Genomic DNA, 17,950 nt, shown 5'->3' with positions numbered 1-17,950 from the left:
CAGACAGACAGCCCCACAGCAGCCCACCCACACTAAATTAATTCTGACAAGGAACTTAAGATAACGTCAAAGCGCTGACTAATCGCGGGATTGGGTTTCTGTAAGTCACAGAGCTGTGAAATGTGCCATCATATCTAATAAAAGACCTCCGGTTGTTCCCTTTCTCTCTCAGCGGTGGTGAAGGTTGTGGGGGGGTGGGGGGGGCACCATTGCGGTGTCGACTGTCAAGCTAGGCCGGTCTGAAAAACAATTAGATTTCACTTTGGCAGTGAAAGTGTAAGTGTGAGTGTATATGTGTTAGGGTAAGATGATTGACATGTTTGTCAAGAGGCCTAAAGAATGCTTTCCTCCTGGTTTCCTCTGCCTCTCTTCTCATTCTGCAGCTCTTTTGTTGAGTTCTGCTCCGGTGTTTTTGCCATTACAGGTTTGCCCATTGTCGTCTTTACTCCGAAACTGGAGTGGTTTTATTTTCCACGACTATTTCTGTTTTCTACGTGTTTTTTACCCTGCTCTTTTCTCATTCCCGCTCTGTCTCTTTGCTCAGTGTCTGAGCTGTTGGAGGGGGAAGTCATCATGTTCCGAGCTAATCCTGCCGAGTTGATTAGGCTGCAGGTAGCTTTTCCACTGGCAGGCCAAAGGTCGCAACATTGTAGAGAGCTGGATGGACTTCTTGACACAGACCATCCACATTGACTTTATAACTTACAGGAGAAGGCCCTAAGGAGAGGTAATTGAAAGGATCGAGTAAAGAAAATCAGGAAAGTACGAGTTTCAGGGAGAGAGAAGAGAGAGATTGGCGATAGAAAGAGAAAAAAAAAAAACTGTGGAGGAAAGGATGGAGAATGTACCTGAGGAGGCTTGTGCTGCTGCTGTAACCAAGAGAGGTCCCGGGAAGTTTAATCCAGCTTCTAACAGAAAATAAGCCATCAAGTTCATTTCCCAAATGTAGTCCACTTACATTTCCTGCTTTTAATAACCATCAGAGAGTCGGTGAAAAGTGAGCTACAGATGGAAGCCCATTCTAAACCTGCTGTCTGTGTGAAGTCCTGGGGTGGAGCCCAGAATGAACATCCATTTTTTATGACGTACCATAAACACACATGCTGCCATTTAATTTACAGAGATGTCATTGTAAAACATGTCATGTGACATAAACTAATTCGTCATTCCTTTTTACATTTCTTAACGTCACATTGATTCTAGTGAGAACTACAAACTCCAAACAAAAATAAACAAAATGATTTGTAGAGCCCCTTTAACACACACACTGCAAACTGTCCCACATGTTTGGGGGTCGGGTGTGTTACAAATATAAAGTAAATGGTTTGAACCATAAGGACATTATTCACCCTGACCCTATCCGGACCGTTGATGACAAGCCTCCTAGTAAGATTTCTGCACAAAGTCAGGATGAGCGGATGTGTAAACACAGAAGGTGATATTCAAGTGAGTGTGCAGGTATGATGACGTTTACATCCTGAGACCACTGCGAGGCAGGCTCAGTCTTCATGCATGAAGTAATGTGTGTATGAAGCAGTAATGAAGCTGCTTCATACATTTTTCCTGTTTGCCAGCATCTTCTTTTTCACTCTTTAGTCTAAATTACAAATATGTCCAATGTGTAGAAGGACAACTCTGGGAAATGTCCTGTTCTAGAAATGTTCAGTAGTGCATGTGGGAAAGAGGCTTACGTTACCATGGATTGGTCAAAGATAACACAAAGAAATAAACAGTTTTGTGTTGTTAAAAGTTGTCTTTTGTTTTTACGCCCTACACCCTCAGCCAACTCTCAGCCATGCCGTTTATGTTTTTGACCTTGCCGAAGCTTGTGTTTTACATCTTAGAAGCTTTGGGCGAGCACAGTTAAGGGATTCTGCACCCACACAATCTGTCAAACGTTGGGGCAATTTCTTTCAAATAAAATAATCAATTAAGCAGTGCAGAAAAACAGGCAGACACATACACGCAGGCACACACACAGGGTAAGGTAAGAAAACAAATGTTAAATACCTTTTTTAATGGTAGTTTGGTAGTTTTGCAATTGCTTTACAATCAAGGTTTCAATCAGTCAGCAAGTTGGTGTCAAGAGACTAAAAGTGACATTATCTTAGAGAGAGAGAGAGAGAGAGACAGAGAGAATGATAGTGTTGAACCTAGAGGATAACGGTTTTGTAACAGTCTATAACATTTTATCCCCCTGCGTTTTCCCCTCTGAAAGCAAAGTGTGTCAGATTGAACGGTTATTTAATGTGTTGCCATTGTGAGACATCTGGATGCGTTCATGGCCCAGGAGCAGGCAGGAGGTGGTTTATAGACCTGCAGTACGGGATGAGCTGTCTGATGGGGAAATGACACATTGGCCCTGTACCATGAATACAGACACATATACAAGAATGTATAGGTCTGCAGCAAATCAAGTTTGTTATTGGTATTTTATTTACATATTTAGTTAAATGTGAAGATAAGAAATATTTCGTTATGTTTCCTGTATGTTTTACCACAGACACGTTCAGACAAAGAACATGTGAACACAATCACAGTATTCACAAAACCATAACATGTTTAATTAAGCGGGTATGTAGCCCCTTTTCACACAAACACACACACACACCCACACACACTTACACACTGCCTTACACGGCCAAATATATATGCATTGATTTGCATGGAAATGACTAAACATGTCGAGCTCAAAGATGTCATTTCTAATCCGTCATATTAAAGGGGAAGCGGAATAGCTGATGCAGCCTGTTAAAATCAAAAGAGCTGTGTGTGTGCGTGCGTGCATGTTTGTGTGTCGGTGTGTGCGTGTGTGTGTGTCAAGGGGAAGAGTAAGACGTGAGCAGCAAGTAGTGTGTGTCTCAGATGCCTGCCGTTGCCTGTAACACCACTTCACGCCAAATGCTTAGCACACACTCACACACACTGATACATTGATGTCTGTGTTCATTACTGTTGATGCTTCTGTGTCTGTCATCTCATGGTGCGGACACTGAATCAGTGAAGGAGAGTTAAGCGTGATGGAGTGTGTAGGTCCATGTGTATCTTCAGCATGGTGTCTATGGGGTCCATGTGTTTGGATGACTGCGTGTTAGTCTTGTGTTGCTGCAGCAGTGTTTATAGTTGGGTTCGATAGAATTTATTGGGTTTGTATAATCTCTTGAGAGTCTCCTTTCAAATTGGAGACACTGTCGGGACAGTCAAAACACTTTTTTTCAATCACAGCTGGGTTAAAAAGTTGTTTAGATTAATGGGAACAACTGAATGCTGGAAAACATGGCATATAGGAGAATATAAGATGGGCCAGATCTCATCCACAGCAGTCATATGGTCAAAGCTGACTTTTTCTAGCTTGAAACTCTGAGAAGCTGAGACAAAATTAGGTTCAACATTTTACATTTTTTTTGTGTTTTTATACCTTCCTGTTTTCCAAAACCTTGGTATTTTTCACACAATTTCTACTATTACAAAAATGCGGCATTGTGCTTTTCTCTGGTACCCTGTCCTTGAAATGGATACTCGTTCAGAGTGTTTAGCTCTCACAACTAACACAATGTTTCTTTCTTTGTCTTAGCATTGAACAGCAGCTAAAGGAGCTCCAGGCCAAAATGGGAGACTCCCGGATAGGCGAGCGTCCACCGAGCCCGACAGAGTGCCTGCAGTGGCTAAACCTCAGAGCGCATAACAGTCTAAGGCCCGTTTCCACAGGACATCAAGAGCTCATGGACTTCTTCAAAGCTTTGGTAATACATCGGGGCAGCTTGACACTGACTGATGATGATAATGTTAAGAATAACATTACTTTCTTATTTCACTGATAACAAAGCTAGACCGCTAACTGTGATAATGCTGATGAGGAAGATTGTATAAATATGCTTTGATACTACCAAGTATCCTTAATGATCCAATGAATTGAAATAACATTACATTACATTATTAACACTTAGCTATCTATGCATGAGCTGTTAAAAAAACACCTCTAGATTTAAGGAGGTAGCTCTTCTCATACTTAATGGATTGGTCTGCAAATATTATCATAACTTTTATATCAGGAAAATCCATATTCTGACCTTTCAGGTCAGCTCTGCAGTATTGTGATGTGTCTAATGAAAGGCCATTTTGTCCTGCAGTCTTCACAGCTGCTAACCTCAGATAGTTTTCTTCTTTCTACAGTAATATTGAGATCACTGTTCTCCCTCTGTTCCACTCAGCAACAGTACCTGAGGTCTGACGAGGAGGGCAAAGAGGAGGCGGCCCTTCAATTCTTGCTGAATCTGTCCTCCCAGTGTGGTGTCTGCTTTCCTTGTACCCCTTCAACCTTCTCCACCTCATCCTCCGTTCATCCTCAACTGAACACCTCCTCAGTCAACTTGGTACATACAGTCAGAGATGATGTCTCATTAGAGGTAATCTATGTAGTTTTGAAATCAGTGTCTTTTCTTGAGCAATGTCAACTTAAGCAATATTATTATGAGCCAGCATATTAGCTTCACCTGAACTTTGGAATTTAAAACATGCACTAAAGGAATTTTGTCCATTGTCAATTCAATTGTAATTGATTTAGAAAAGGGTTTTCATTTGGCCATTATGGACAGAATAAAACTAAAACAACCTATTGGGCCTAACATATATGTATAGGCACGGAAATATCGTTTAACGGACAATCTGAACCTTGAATCAAAATATTGACACACTTACTTGTCTAGGCTTTATTACACCAGTATGATGTCAATTTTCATGCCAAAAGATGACTATTAAGATACCCTCTGATTGACTGTTATGGATTATCAGTGTATTTTTTGCAATTTACCTTCCATTGTGTTGTTTCTTTAAGTATCAGGAGGCATGGGATGATGTGCGTATCCAACTGCGCCGCCACCTGCTGGACCGGCTGTCTTCTCGCAGCCCAGAACATATCTCCACTCTGTCCATCATTGAGCGGGTCCATTGTCTGCAGCAGCTGTTCTTTCTTTACCCTGAGTCAGAGGTGCTTTCACATTACCAGGTGTGGTATGCTAATGTTAATGCATTAATGAAACACTCCTGATAAATATTCCACAATATCAATAACTGATATTTAAACGTACAAGGGATATCCGGACTACAGCTAAGTGTGATTTGGTTGTTTTATTGAAACGCTGTACAAATATGACACAATAGTAAATTTATGATTTTACAGAGCTATATTTTGATTTTATTATCCAGGGTTTGAGAAGCCAATCTGTGATGGTTCTTCTACTCTCTGCTCTGACCTCAAGCCCCGGTGGTGAGACTGGTTTTGACAGACTGGCTGTTGGCTTTCGTTCTGCGGTCCCAGCTCTGACCCAGGCCTTGACAGAGGAGCTCCATGTCCTTTCAAGACTTGCAGAACCGCACTCCATCCTGGGTTTTATAAATGCAGCCTACCTCAGCACTGTGGCTCAAGAACTGGCCTCCTTGATGGAGAGAGAATGTGAAACGGCCCTGAGGGACAACACCACGCTCGGCAGCAAGATCAAGAAATATTCAGCAAGATCTCGGGCGACTGTAGGTAAGTGGGTTTGTCTACATTTTTTTCTAATCAAATGGTAATTTTACATGTTCTGCTCATTTTGTTTTCTTCCCGCTCTCCTTGTGTGTCGATATTTGTATTTGTCTTTATTCAGATGGCAATTACAGCTTTTTTCTCTGAATCTAAACTTCAGTCCTCTCCTCCTGCTCCCTACTGTTACCCAATAAAGGCTTACAATTTTCTCTCACCATTTTTACTTTTCTGTTACTTTTCAGTTGCGGTGTGTAGTGATCTGTGCCAGAGCCAAGGCCTCTGTAAGAGATTGTCAGTAACTGCTGTTCCCATTGTAATTGCTTTCTTTTTACTGCCCTCTTTCCTGTCTGCCTCAATTTCCTCCTTACCAACAAAAAGACAAAAGCAGCACTTCCAGGGCCAAGGCTCCTTTAGAAGCTACCTCTAAACACTATTTACCACATAGTTTATCTATGACTGTGACGAGTCCTGGTCCAAGGAAATGTCTGTGCCAAATCCAAGGTCTGTCGACTGTGTGTGTAAGCCACTGTTCATTCACTCCTACACCTTGAACCTATGGCAATGAGCACTGTGCCACATGGGAGAATAGTTGGAACTGCATGCTGTTGTCTCAATGCAAGTTCCTCTCAAATGAAAACTAAACTAAACCAAACAAAGTTTAGTAAAGATGACAAGGCTAGACACCTTGACCCGTTCTCATGCTCTTATAGTGGGAAAAGGGAAATTGATTTGTTTTAACCTTCTTAGTGTAATAGAACGATACAGCCACATTGAAAGAACTCTCCAGAAAGGGTTTGAGCATGGTTCAACATTCTGTCGACCTTGTTTCATAGCGAAATGGATCTTTGACAGAAAAAGGAATTTGAAGAGGTACTTTTAATATTTGCCAAAAAGCAGAATGTGTCGCTGTGATGTTGTTTACTCTGACAAGAGAAGAGCGCGGACCTTCACGCGCTGTGTCACTTTCGATTCTTAATTCCCAACATATTCTCTTTGTTTGTTTCATATTGGCCTATTTACAGCTTGCTGGGGGTAAAGATTCACAAAAAAAAATGTAAAGGATGTGAGCCATTGTTTACTTTTTCAAAAATGGTGCACATGTCAGCTTCCCTGCGGATCGGGGAGAGGAGTGCTTTTACATCTGCCATTCTTCGATAAACACACCACCAGCCTCGCGTCTTTTGCACCCGCTCTCCCTCCCTCAATCTCTCTCTTCCCATCTCCCTCTCTGGTTTTTACTTTCCCTCTCCTTAAATGTGAGATGAGAGGAGGCAGCCAGGATAATTGGCCATGCGTCAGTTGGGCTGTTTGATCACGTAACGCGGCGGAGGCTACACACCTACGTGCCGCTCAACAAACCGTCAAATGTAGCACCGGAGGCAGAACACGGCTCCAAAGGGAGCGGGGGACCCGTGCTGTGTAATGATGGTAAAATGGAGCAGTTTTGCCTGTGCTTGCTTTAAGTGTGTGAGTATGTGTGTGTTTGACTATCAGCTGCAACACAGCTTTGAGGGATACAACTGGGAATACATTTTTTTGTTGTTCGTGTTTTAAGTCCCCCCCCCCCCCCCAAAAAAAAGCCGAATATCCACCACCTAAACACCCGGGGCTCCTTAAGAGCCAAGGATTGAACATTAATGCGTAATCTGCTTTCACACTTAACTGTCTATACTGTATGCTACGCCCATAATTGTCAAGACAATAATGACAATGGTAAAAAAGAAAGAAAATTATTCTATTTTCATAAGCACCCAATGACTTGGATCTCTTCCTCCTTCCCCGCTGTGTTATTGTTTATTTCTGCAGCAGGGCAGGCGGTAGGTATATTTTGATAAGAGCCATGCCTGGGAGACTGTGCGGGCTCCCAGGGGAGACGTGCTGTCTGTAGCATCAGCCACTGTCAAACCACTGAACCATTTAACAGTGTTCACAGCGAGATCTCCCTCCTCTTTTAACCCCACCGACTCAAAGGCAGGCTCTGACATTGTACTGAGACAGATGTGAAGGGTCTCAGCCATCTTTTTTCTCCCTCCCCCTTTCCCTTTTTTCCCCTTTTCTCTCCGACGGCACTTCCTCTCGCTTTTTTTTTCTCTCTTGTCTTTTTCCATTTTCCTGCAGTTTTCCAAGTGTAATGGGGTGAGCAGTGAGACTGGGAAATGTGCTAGACAGGTTGGCTGGTCAGGAACAATACAGGCTTTAAACCTCACTAACACACCTGACTGAGTCTGCGGGGGAGCGGGCGGGCATGTCTGCATGTGTGTGTGTGTCACTGTATATGAGTGTGTTTCTTTTTCCAAAATGACATTAATAATGAAATTAACTTTTTCATATACAGCAGTTACAGTTTCAGTGATTTTGAGGAAATGTCAAATATTTTAAACTTCTTTGTTATTCAAAATTGAAGCTACATTAGATTAAACATATTAAGGAAAACAGCATATTTTTCTCTCAACAATCAAGCTAGATGCTTTTATTCTCTTTTTTTTATTCTATTTTAAACATAAGTGACCTGAATTTGCATAAGCTTTGGATGATGTTAGAATGATTTCATGCTTTGAGAAGCCCCTGACACCGAAGAAGAAACAAAAACAGAGAGCTATGTTCTGTATAGTGCAGTTGCACATTTTTCTTAATCTTATATTTAGCCTGGATTGAATCTGATTCTTTGTTGCTGTGTACGTATAATTGGTTACGATATGTATGGTACGTGTTCTCAATCACCTTTGAGTATGTATCATGTGAACATATCTGCCCAGCTGTTTTTGAGCACATGTAAGTGTGTCTGTGCACACTAATTTCTGGCTAACTTACAAAAATTGTGTGATCAAGAATCATTTAATACCCTTTTAAAAATGCATCATTACATTTCCATATGGTATTGGTGATTTTCAAACGTATGCATGCATAAGCAATCCATGTTTTTATAGAACATCAAAAGCCTTCGTTCCGAGTCCTCTGCATACACACATACAATCTATTCCCTAACAATCGACCACAGGGGTGAAGAAGAGGTTGTGAAATTCTGTTCAAACACTCTGCAACCCCATTCTGATAGCACCGATTTGAATACCACTTCCACTAATTTCCCCATATGATGATGTCTGCAGCTCCCTTTAGATAAAAAAGAATTGAATTAGAATATGTATAACAAGCATATTCACCCCCAATGCTTCCCCCTCTCCTCACCCTTTCTAGCTCTTTGAACTCTTTCTTAGAAAAAACACTTTTCAGCAGGGGATAGAGGTTCTGTAGTGACGCAAGATAGCTCAGCTGAGACGCTGAAGGTGCTTGTGGGGATTGATGCTACTTTGGAATAGCGTTTGTTACTATTTATTAAGAGCAGCTCCTCACCAGATCATATCTCAGTCTGACTTTATACACATTGACAGAAAGGGGTGTGCACACGCATGCTGTTGTGTTATTATGTTTTAAGTATTTTTTAATGATTCTTCTGTTATAAGGATGTTGCTTCTTTATGTTACTGTCTCTCAGTCCTTGTAGAGGATTAACAGACCCGGTTTCAGGAAGACACAACACAAATGTTTTTTTTTTTTTTAAACTAATTTTAATGAGACTTGATTATTAACTATGTGGGTGTGTAAGTGTCTGCATACATTTTCTCTAAATCATGGTTCCAGTGAAATATGGCCCTTGAGAATGTGTATTATGCTTGCCATTTATTTTTTCCCGCATTGTCACAATAGCCTTTGTGTGCCACTCTTGAACAACTCAAGGATATGAACATTTTCCTGGTACCTTCAAATGAGAAAGTGCAAACAAACATGGCTGGTTTATTGAGAGCAGCCAGCACTTTGTGATGAAGACTCAGCTTGATTCGCTGAGGGCCTGTGAACATTAACGTGAACAAGGGCACTAGGCACGAGTGGGTTTTAATGAAATGTTTCCATCAAGACAATACATTCCTCAATGTTTTTCATACTGACTGCTTGGTTCAAGTACATCGAGGAAGCCAGATATATCTTGGCCCCCGATCTCACAGTCATGACAATATTCACCACAAAGAAAGTAGACACAAAAACTGACACTGAGGAGAACAGAAAAACAAAGTTTATTGGCGTCTATGCCTCCGCTAAAACACCATCGCCACAGAAAGGCCTTATTTCCGAAGGCAAGTTAATTGAGATATCAAGTATTACTACTTTCCCCTTCTGTGAAGGGCAGGTGGCCCCTGATGTGGCCTGGTTGGACAGCACCCAGGAAAAGGGCCACAAGAGACTAAAGCTTGTGTCATTTGAGTGTATGTATGTGTGCGTGCATGTGTCAGGGTGAATCACTGCAGGAGGCTTCCCATAATAACGCTGTCTGAGTGAGCAGTGGGCCGCAACAGAAGCGGAGGACCCCAGCTGTCACATGGCCTAGCAGGAGGTCTACAGGGGTTCGTAGCCTCTCCACTTACACACAAATACATGCATAGACCTAGCCAAAGGCACCCGCACAACCCGGCATGACACCCTATGAGTACAGTAGAAGGCACAGGTACACAGAGAACATGGACGCAAGAAAAAAGAATTGAGATAAGAATGAACCTGCACATACACAGGCTTGGTTTAGTCATTATTGATATGTCCACCTCTGCGTATGTTGGTTAACATCTGTTTCAACAAAGCACAACACAGGTTATAAAGAAAATCACAGAGTGACCACTGAAGGAGAGTTTTGATGTTTACTGTTTTTTTGTTGTTATGTTATTGTTATATGGTGAGTCCATAACATTAACATTTGTGTTTCTGTAAGATGAGCAGAAACATAAAAGAAAAAAAAACAATACTTTACCCTGTGGTGTTCCACAAGGGTCAGTTCTTGGTCCCCATCAATATCTATATGCTTCTGGGAAAATGGTCTTAACACCTATAGAAGAATATCTTCAACAAGAGATTGTTCTGTATATTTCCATTGCACTGTCTTTGGGTAGTCAGCTTTCTCTGTGAAAGCCACAACTCAGTGAAACCCCCATGCCTTAAGACATTAAAACGTGCTGTTCTATCAGCAGCTTTAAAAAACAAACTGAATTTTACATCTTGGCTTTGAATTTAAAAAATATATTTTACGGGTCTGTGCTACAGTGATATATGTGCAATAGTCTAGTTTGTCTTTGATGTTTTATACCTATGTAAATTTTAATAAATTACCTGCCAAGGGAATGCAGCTGTAAATTAACTTTAAGATGAGTCTAGTACAATGTGTAGAATGGCAACATTGATGTTAAATATTGTAAATAGTCAAAATTCAAGTCTCTTTATGTCTTGATGAGTACTTCTATGAAAGATGAAGCACAAAGCTTGTTAAGTTGCCTCAAGTGACTTTACTTGACTTTTTCTGAACTACTAGTTTGAAAAAAGGGAGGGGGGGGGCTGCTAGTTTTGAGTTGGAAGGAAAGGAGTTGGTTACTAGACCTCTGTAACACAGCCCCTTATCCACAATATGTGTAGGGATAGAGCAAGGTTTGACAAGGAGGAAGAATGCATTTGATCCACTGCTTTAATATGAATGCTTTATAAGCCAGTCATGAGTATGCCAATGTTATGGAGGGGTTAACATATGATGATATCCTATACAAGATAGGTTTTTTTATGATGACTATCAACCTGCAGTGTCAGGAAATAACCAATAAATGTAAAAATGTGCAAACATGGGCTTTATGTAAATATAGCCAAAGCAGAAAGAGCTCTATCATGGAAAGTGACCATGTCACATGTCATCCCCTGTTTTTTAAAGTAGAGCACCTGGCTAAAAATGTTGATGTTTCTCAGGATTTTCTAACCAGTTTCTTGTCATCTTAAACGTGTAATGAAAAGCCTTATGTCCAGACGGGAAATAACACCGGTTTTTCCCAGTAAGATCATTGTCTCTTGCCAGGTAGGTTAGCCTACTAATAAAGTACCCATATTGTGTTAATAAAAACCGATATACAACATAACTTTGTTGTATTTGAAAAAAATAATTTTCAAAACTGTCTGATTCCGCATTTCATTCAATATGTAAAGCAGTATACATTTCCATTGTTTAATACATGTTCTAAAATTGCCTTGCCTTATCTTTCTGGATATAATGAAGAAAATGCTTACATCACACACATCTACACAAACAGAGAAAGCTCTTCGCATATTGTGATCACATGATAAGAGACTGGAGGCCTGTGGTAAGAGAGAGTCAGACCACCCCTCCTGATGGTCTGATTTACACTACAGAGAGACAGAATGAGAGAATGGGGGAGAGAGGATGAGAGAGAGAGAGAGAGAGAGAGAGTGCGAGATGCTGTGCCAGAGAGAAATTAAATCAGTGGCTAAATTATTGCATGATTGCCCATTCCCCAAAGACTTGGGCATCATTTGGTATAAAGTGTCTAATAATTGGTTTTCGGCCATGTCAGACACATGCAATTCCCCCTACTAATGGCTCTGTTTGGAAGAACTGGGCCTCTTGGGTCAGAGAAGGACAGAAAATAGCCAGACGGCAAAAAGCACCCTACGCCCTTCCTCTTTTTTTTCCCTCCCTCATATAAACAAGGGAAGAAGAGAGAAAGAGCGACACAGAGAAGAGAGGAGATGGCGAGAAAGAGTGTGTGTATGTGAGCGAAGAGGAAATGAAGTGGCAATAAGTGCAGCCAAAGGGGAAATGCTCTTCACCGTGAGTTTAATACATCAGACTGGGGATTTGGCAGCCCGCCACACAGCAATTGTTTACCTTTTTGCTCACTGGCTGCATCTGTTCTGTTTTGTAAACGGCACTAAACTATTCGCCCGTAAACACCGGAATCAATAACAACTGCTAAGGGAATTCCCTTATCCCGCCCCTCCCTCTCTTCACCATGTTTTCATTCCTATCCCCAACCCTTTTCCTTCCACTAGATCTCCTCCTCCTCCCTCTCTCTCACACTCTCTCTCTCTCTCTATGTTCCTGCCAGTCAAGAGCAATGTGTGTGTATTAGAAGGAGTGTGAGCTGTGGAGCTGATGGTGGAACCCACAGGAGAGACAGACAACGAGAAGACTGATGGCTCGCCAAAAATACCTGCTCTGTTTTTTGTTGTTTTCTTTTTGTCTCACATTGTTGTCATTGTTAAAAGCTACAAACTGAAACTGGCCACTGTAGACTTGGAGAGTTAGATATTTCCAGACATTCTTTTTTACACTGTTCCATATAAAATGTAAACCATCCTCCACACACATCCTGTTACATTTTTCACACATTTAGTTCAATGTCAAATTCCTCAACATGCTTGTTTTCTTTGAGGTCTTTTGATAAGATACACACTGCTTTTATGGTTATCACAATAATAAGGCCAACCATTGATTTTTCCTTTGTTAATAAGAACATCCTCTGCACTATGTTGTCATAATGGATCTCTTATATAAACATATCATTTTGCTTTCAGCACCAGTCCTCCTTTATTGATTCTCAGTACATTGACCTTTGGTTGAACTCTTCTGCCTGTTACTGCCCTTCCACATTTGACTCTATGAGACATGCCATGCACTATGCTATATGACACACCTGGGTGCTTTTAAGCACACCCTCTCCATCAACCGGCTATGAGAGCCTCCATTTGGCCTCACTGTTGTGACAAAGGTATAATGAGGTTTAGATGGCTGTGTACTACACTGCTATAGCTATAAGGCTATTTGGCTAGGGAGACGACCATAAATACCTATATAGCCTGGGCGGCAGAGCTCAATGAGAGGTGGAGGCAGAGCATTGCAAAACATCAAGGTCATATTCAGCTATAGGAGTGTTACTTGGTGAGCAAGTGAAGCAGTTATGGGGTCACATGATGGAATGAATGGTTAGGAATAAGAGGGACAAAGATGGTGCTGTGGAATAGTTGATGCTCTAGATGAAGTTAATGTGTGCTGTGCTCGGATGAATGCCTAACAGAAGGTGAGATGTTGGGTTGTGTTTGAAGTGAAAGCTCTTTAGAGAATCCAGCTACTGTTTCTCTAATGTGTCCCTGTCTTGTTTGGTTGAGATTGTTTACTCTTGAGTTTTGACAGCTTTAGTTTGCCCCAGTGTTAAGGCAAAGAAAACAGTTGATTTGCTGGTGACTTCTGTAAAAGACAAGATTGTTGGTGCGTGTGTGAATGTGCAAGCTGGAGAACAAGGCTGACACATGGGTGTCAGCCAGGTCACTCATGTACACATGCAGTATGAGCATGTCTCTCCCACTGGACCCCATTACAGGGGAGCTGTGGACCCATGCAGCTTAATTACACTTACACATTAATGCATCCACGCACAGACAAATACACACCAAATAATCACACAGCTATTCACACGTGATGTTGCACACTCATGCACACTCTCTTGCATGCACTCTTGCACATAAATGCATGTATACACTTAGACTTGCAAACTTGAGGTCAAAACTTATTCGGTGGTGAACACATAGTGTGCTGCAGTGTGGCAATTATCCTGCAAGACTGACATGTGCAAATGTGTGGAGAAGTGTCTTCTGCAAATCAAGTTTTTCACAATGACCTGTATTATGTGCACATAAACACACTTTTGCATACGCAACACAAGCACACAACTATTCATCGACTCTTACTCAAAATACAAGCTCACAAGAACATGCATATTTGCCAACACACACTCAGAGTCACACCTCATGCATGATTAAACCAGGCCTCCTCAGGGACACTGTGTTGTCATATTGTCAGATTTTGTTTAACAATATAGCAAAATTACATTAGGATCCAGCGGCAATAATGTTACAATTATTGGAAAATGCCCCCCCTCTTTTTCCTCTCTTCTCAGTGCTCAATCATCTCCGCGCTTTCAGAGTCAAGGCTAATACTGAGCTCATCCAGTCCCAAATGCCTTTGCAGTGGAGGAGCTCATTTAAGCGGACACACAAAAGTATGTGTGCATGTGTCTGGGAGTATGGCAACGCATCTCCCAGCCGCCTATTCTCCGGCTTAATGCGGAACATCCCCCGGGTGATGGCTTTGGCAGCCTCCAAAATGGGAAATCCATATTTGCCGAGGGGGTCATCGACGGGTTAGGGGGAGAAAAGTTTTGTGCCAAGAGAGAAGATGTGCATGTGTGACTTCTCAGGGAGCAAAGTTTTGCATATTTTCGTCTCTTTGTTTATGCGGTGTATTGGGAAAACATGAATGGGTCGATATTTATAAGAGGTGCCGTACAAGAAAAGACTTGTAGAGGGGGTGTTTTCTGATGAGTGCTTGTAGGCCTGGAAGTTGGGTTGAAAACTTATTTTCCTGAAATTGTTTATTCCTCTCCTGAACTGTAAACTTTAGTGTGGTTCTCATTCCTCTGTCTTTCTGTAAATCATACATTCAACATAGACATATGTACTGTTTATTTTCCTTTCTCGTCTTACATTTTTCAATCACATATTTTTCTCTCATTCTCAGCGCCAATGGAGCTTCCCATGAAAAATAGAAGCTTCAGTTTGACCTCCCACCAGCTGAGGGCGTTAAACCAGCTGGCCTGCACACTGCTGGGGTTTGAGAGGACTGTGAAGGAGCAGGTCACTAATATGACCTTCATTGACTGTACAGGAGAGACTCCTTGTGTAAAAGGTACAACTCTGTTTCCCCAAGACATGATACTTTATCTTAGAATTTAGAAAGTCCAAGCAACCTAGGATGCACTTTGCATTATCTAACTAGAAAAGTATACATTCCAGATGCTTTAGAGACTTACGTTTTGAGTAGATAATGTAATACAAAAACATAATTTGTTAGCAAAAATAATTTTCCCCAAAAATATTTATTCATTTATGTGGGGAGAAGGCTCTGAAGCAGCATTGAGATCAAGTAGGAAGTAAAAATTAAGTAAAAATGATCAATCAAAAAACTATTTTCTGTGAGTGGGGATGGGTGGAGGGACTCATTACAACAGTATTTTCTCTGGCTATACAGCCCTGCAGTTACAACCCCTGAAACACAACACACACACATGCATCCACTGGTATGTGTTCTAGTGGGACTTCTGTGTTGCGTCTGTGGAAATATTACTTTGGCAAGGAACTATCTTGGGTGTTATATAAGCCTTTGGTATCTTTTTCCTCTCCCCTTTGAACTGCTGTTGCAGAGATGTTAAATGGAAGCTTTTGGTGCATGGAGTAATTTCCATAAAGGTTACATTTACAAAAACAAGACTTGCAGAAAGGCTCAATTTACAGAGAGGTAAACAGCCTTTAAAGGGCAGTTATCCAAATCATTAATTCCAGGCAATCAAACGGCTTAATTACCAGAAATTCATCAGATGGGCTTAAAGGTCAAAAAGTGATGCGCTTGCTGCTTCCTCCTTCTTCCATTCCACCCGGTCTTGTTCGGCTAAATTGCCTCGCCTGGGGTCTCACTCTTCGCCTTCTGATTAGGAAAATGTGGCCTTGATGTTCACGCTTTTTAATTGCAACCCAATCCAACATCCTGTATGCTTGTCTCCAAGTAACTCCCCCTACGCTCCCCCGTCTCCCCCTAACATCAACGCAATTTCCCCTCATGGAATAACCCCATATGTGACTGATACAATCTTGGTTCAAATCAAATGTAAGCCCCAAATTTAGACTCGTAAAGCCAACGCCGTTAGCATTTACTGCCTTTTTTTCTTATTCCTCTGAGTCATGTACAGTGATACTGCGGTCAATCTGGTTCATTTTTTTTTTGGCGAGTGGGGTGAGAATGGGAGCTACAGTATATGAGGTATATACAGCTCTTTTCATGTCACTGTGCTTGGCTTATGTCCCACTTTAACACATTATACGGTGCAGTACATAACGTGATGTGGAAATATTCATACTAAATAATGCATAGGATAGAGGGTGGGCAACTGGCGGCCCGGGGGCCACACGCGGCCCCCATCAACCCTCAACGCGGCTCTCAGGTCAATTTTTTACATATGAATTAATTGGAAACATGAAGAAAACATGACAAAATCTGCCATGAAAACCAGAAATATGTCCATAATAATATTTGATCACTGGTATATGTTGAGTTAAATTTGAGACATAATTGATTGTAATCATTTTTGTATCCTACAATTTGGCCCCCTGGCAGTGAGAATTACATGTACGTGGCCCTTGCTGTGACCAAAGTTGCCTATCACTGGGATAGATGCTAGGCAAACCCAACAAAGCGTTTTATTGTTTAAATGGTCAGTCTCATGTGTTCATGTATCATTTTTGGTCACTGCTGAAATGTCAATGACATGTTTTAAGAGCTCGACCATATCTTTTTATATGTATAAAATGATGTGTGTAAGTTGTAATTTGTTAATTGTTTTTCTGTTAGGTATTTTGAAAAAGAGAAATGATTCAGACATGACAACAGACGGGAGGAAATGCACGGCAGAAACTCTTCCTCACACACCAGAGGTAAGACTTTTGAATGTTTTTCTTCATAAACCCTGTGAATTACACTAATTCTATTTTAATGTCATTCAGACTTATGATCTTTGCTTCTATAATAACATAATAGCAAGAAAGTTTGTGAGTGCAACATTTGAACGGGTGAGTCATTCCTCACAGTTTCAGACATTAATTGGCTGTTGTCCCTTCTCCTACTTTGCAGGCGCAGGCGCAAGCGTTGGAGTTTGAGTGGAGGTCAGCTTTCCGGGGGCTGGTCCCACACATGGCACATTGCGTTAAAGTAGTGCTGGATGATGTTTGTGCCAAGAGTCTGCAGCAGGAGGAGGCTTTATTTTCTTCAGGACACACCTCCATCATCCTGAGCCGCATTGGTGGAGACACCACACTCAGTGAGAGCAACACACCTCTAAGAGAAGATTCCTTCTACACCTACTCAGAGAGAGAGACTCCACAAGTGATAGCAAAGGTAATCCCAGAATTAGAATGGGATTGACTGATAACTGTTTGTCATTATTAGTGACCTGAGGTTCAATTCTAACAGTGAAATGGTATCATTGATTTACCACATGATAATCAATCTTATGAATGCCCTGTCCTGTTTTTATAGTGTATTTATTCATTGCTGGATAGTTAATTAGCATGCATGCATTTCCAATCTTCACTCACTGGTTTGAGGCCACAGATAGCAGAGAAAGCCCAGGGATGCTTTACTATCAAAATGCTTTACTCTGTAAACAGCAATGTAAATTCTCTTCAGGTCTAATACTCAGGTTAATTGTAAACTCTGTGCAGATGTATGTTTTGTGGTGCACCCCTCTCTTCCCCTCCTCGCCATCCTCCTTTATTACTACCTGGCTGAACAATGCAGGTCTACACACCCAGAGAGATGAATGTTTTTTGTAGCCCTGGTGGAAAGCCCCTTCTATAATAGAGAGCCCAAATGATTTGAGCCTGACACAGTCGACACCCGGGATCAGAAAAGGCCTTGGGAAGAGTCGTCAGTATTAGTCAAGGGGAGGACTCTAAGGACAAAAGAGAGACATGGGGAAGAAGAACCACTATGGAGGATACT

At 41.5% G+C, this 17,950-nt stretch overlaps 1 protein-coding gene across 1 annotated transcript in view; it reads left to right on the top strand.

The window, feature by feature from the left end:
- kiaa0825 (KIAA0825 ortholog) overlaps window positions 1-17,950 on the top strand; it is a 115,847-nt gene that overhangs the window by 8,025 nt on the left and 89,872 nt on the right. The window contains exons 3-9 of the mRNA XM_065965391.1: window positions 3,575-3,743; window positions 4,212-4,406; window positions 4,835-5,005; window positions 5,206-5,530; window positions 14,918-15,085; window positions 16,802-16,884; window positions 17,081-17,344. Of these exons, the coding sequence (XP_065821463.1) occupies window positions 3,575-3,743; window positions 4,212-4,406; window positions 4,835-5,005; window positions 5,206-5,530; window positions 14,918-15,085; window positions 16,802-16,884; window positions 17,081-17,344 (1,375 nt within the window). The remainder of the gene's footprint in view (window positions 1-3,574; window positions 3,744-4,211; window positions 4,407-4,834; window positions 5,006-5,205; window positions 5,531-14,917; window positions 15,086-16,801; window positions 16,885-17,080; window positions 17,345-17,950) is intronic.

This window comes from Labrus bergylta, chromosome 2 (assembly GCF_963930695.1).
Source record: "Labrus bergylta chromosome 2, fLabBer1.1, whole genome shotgun sequence".
Lineage (NCBI taxonomy): Eukaryota > Metazoa > Chordata > Actinopteri > Labriformes > Labridae > Labrus > Labrus bergylta.
The sequence above is the reverse complement of the archived record's forward strand: the minus strand, read 5'-3'. Positions and strand labels throughout refer to the sequence as shown.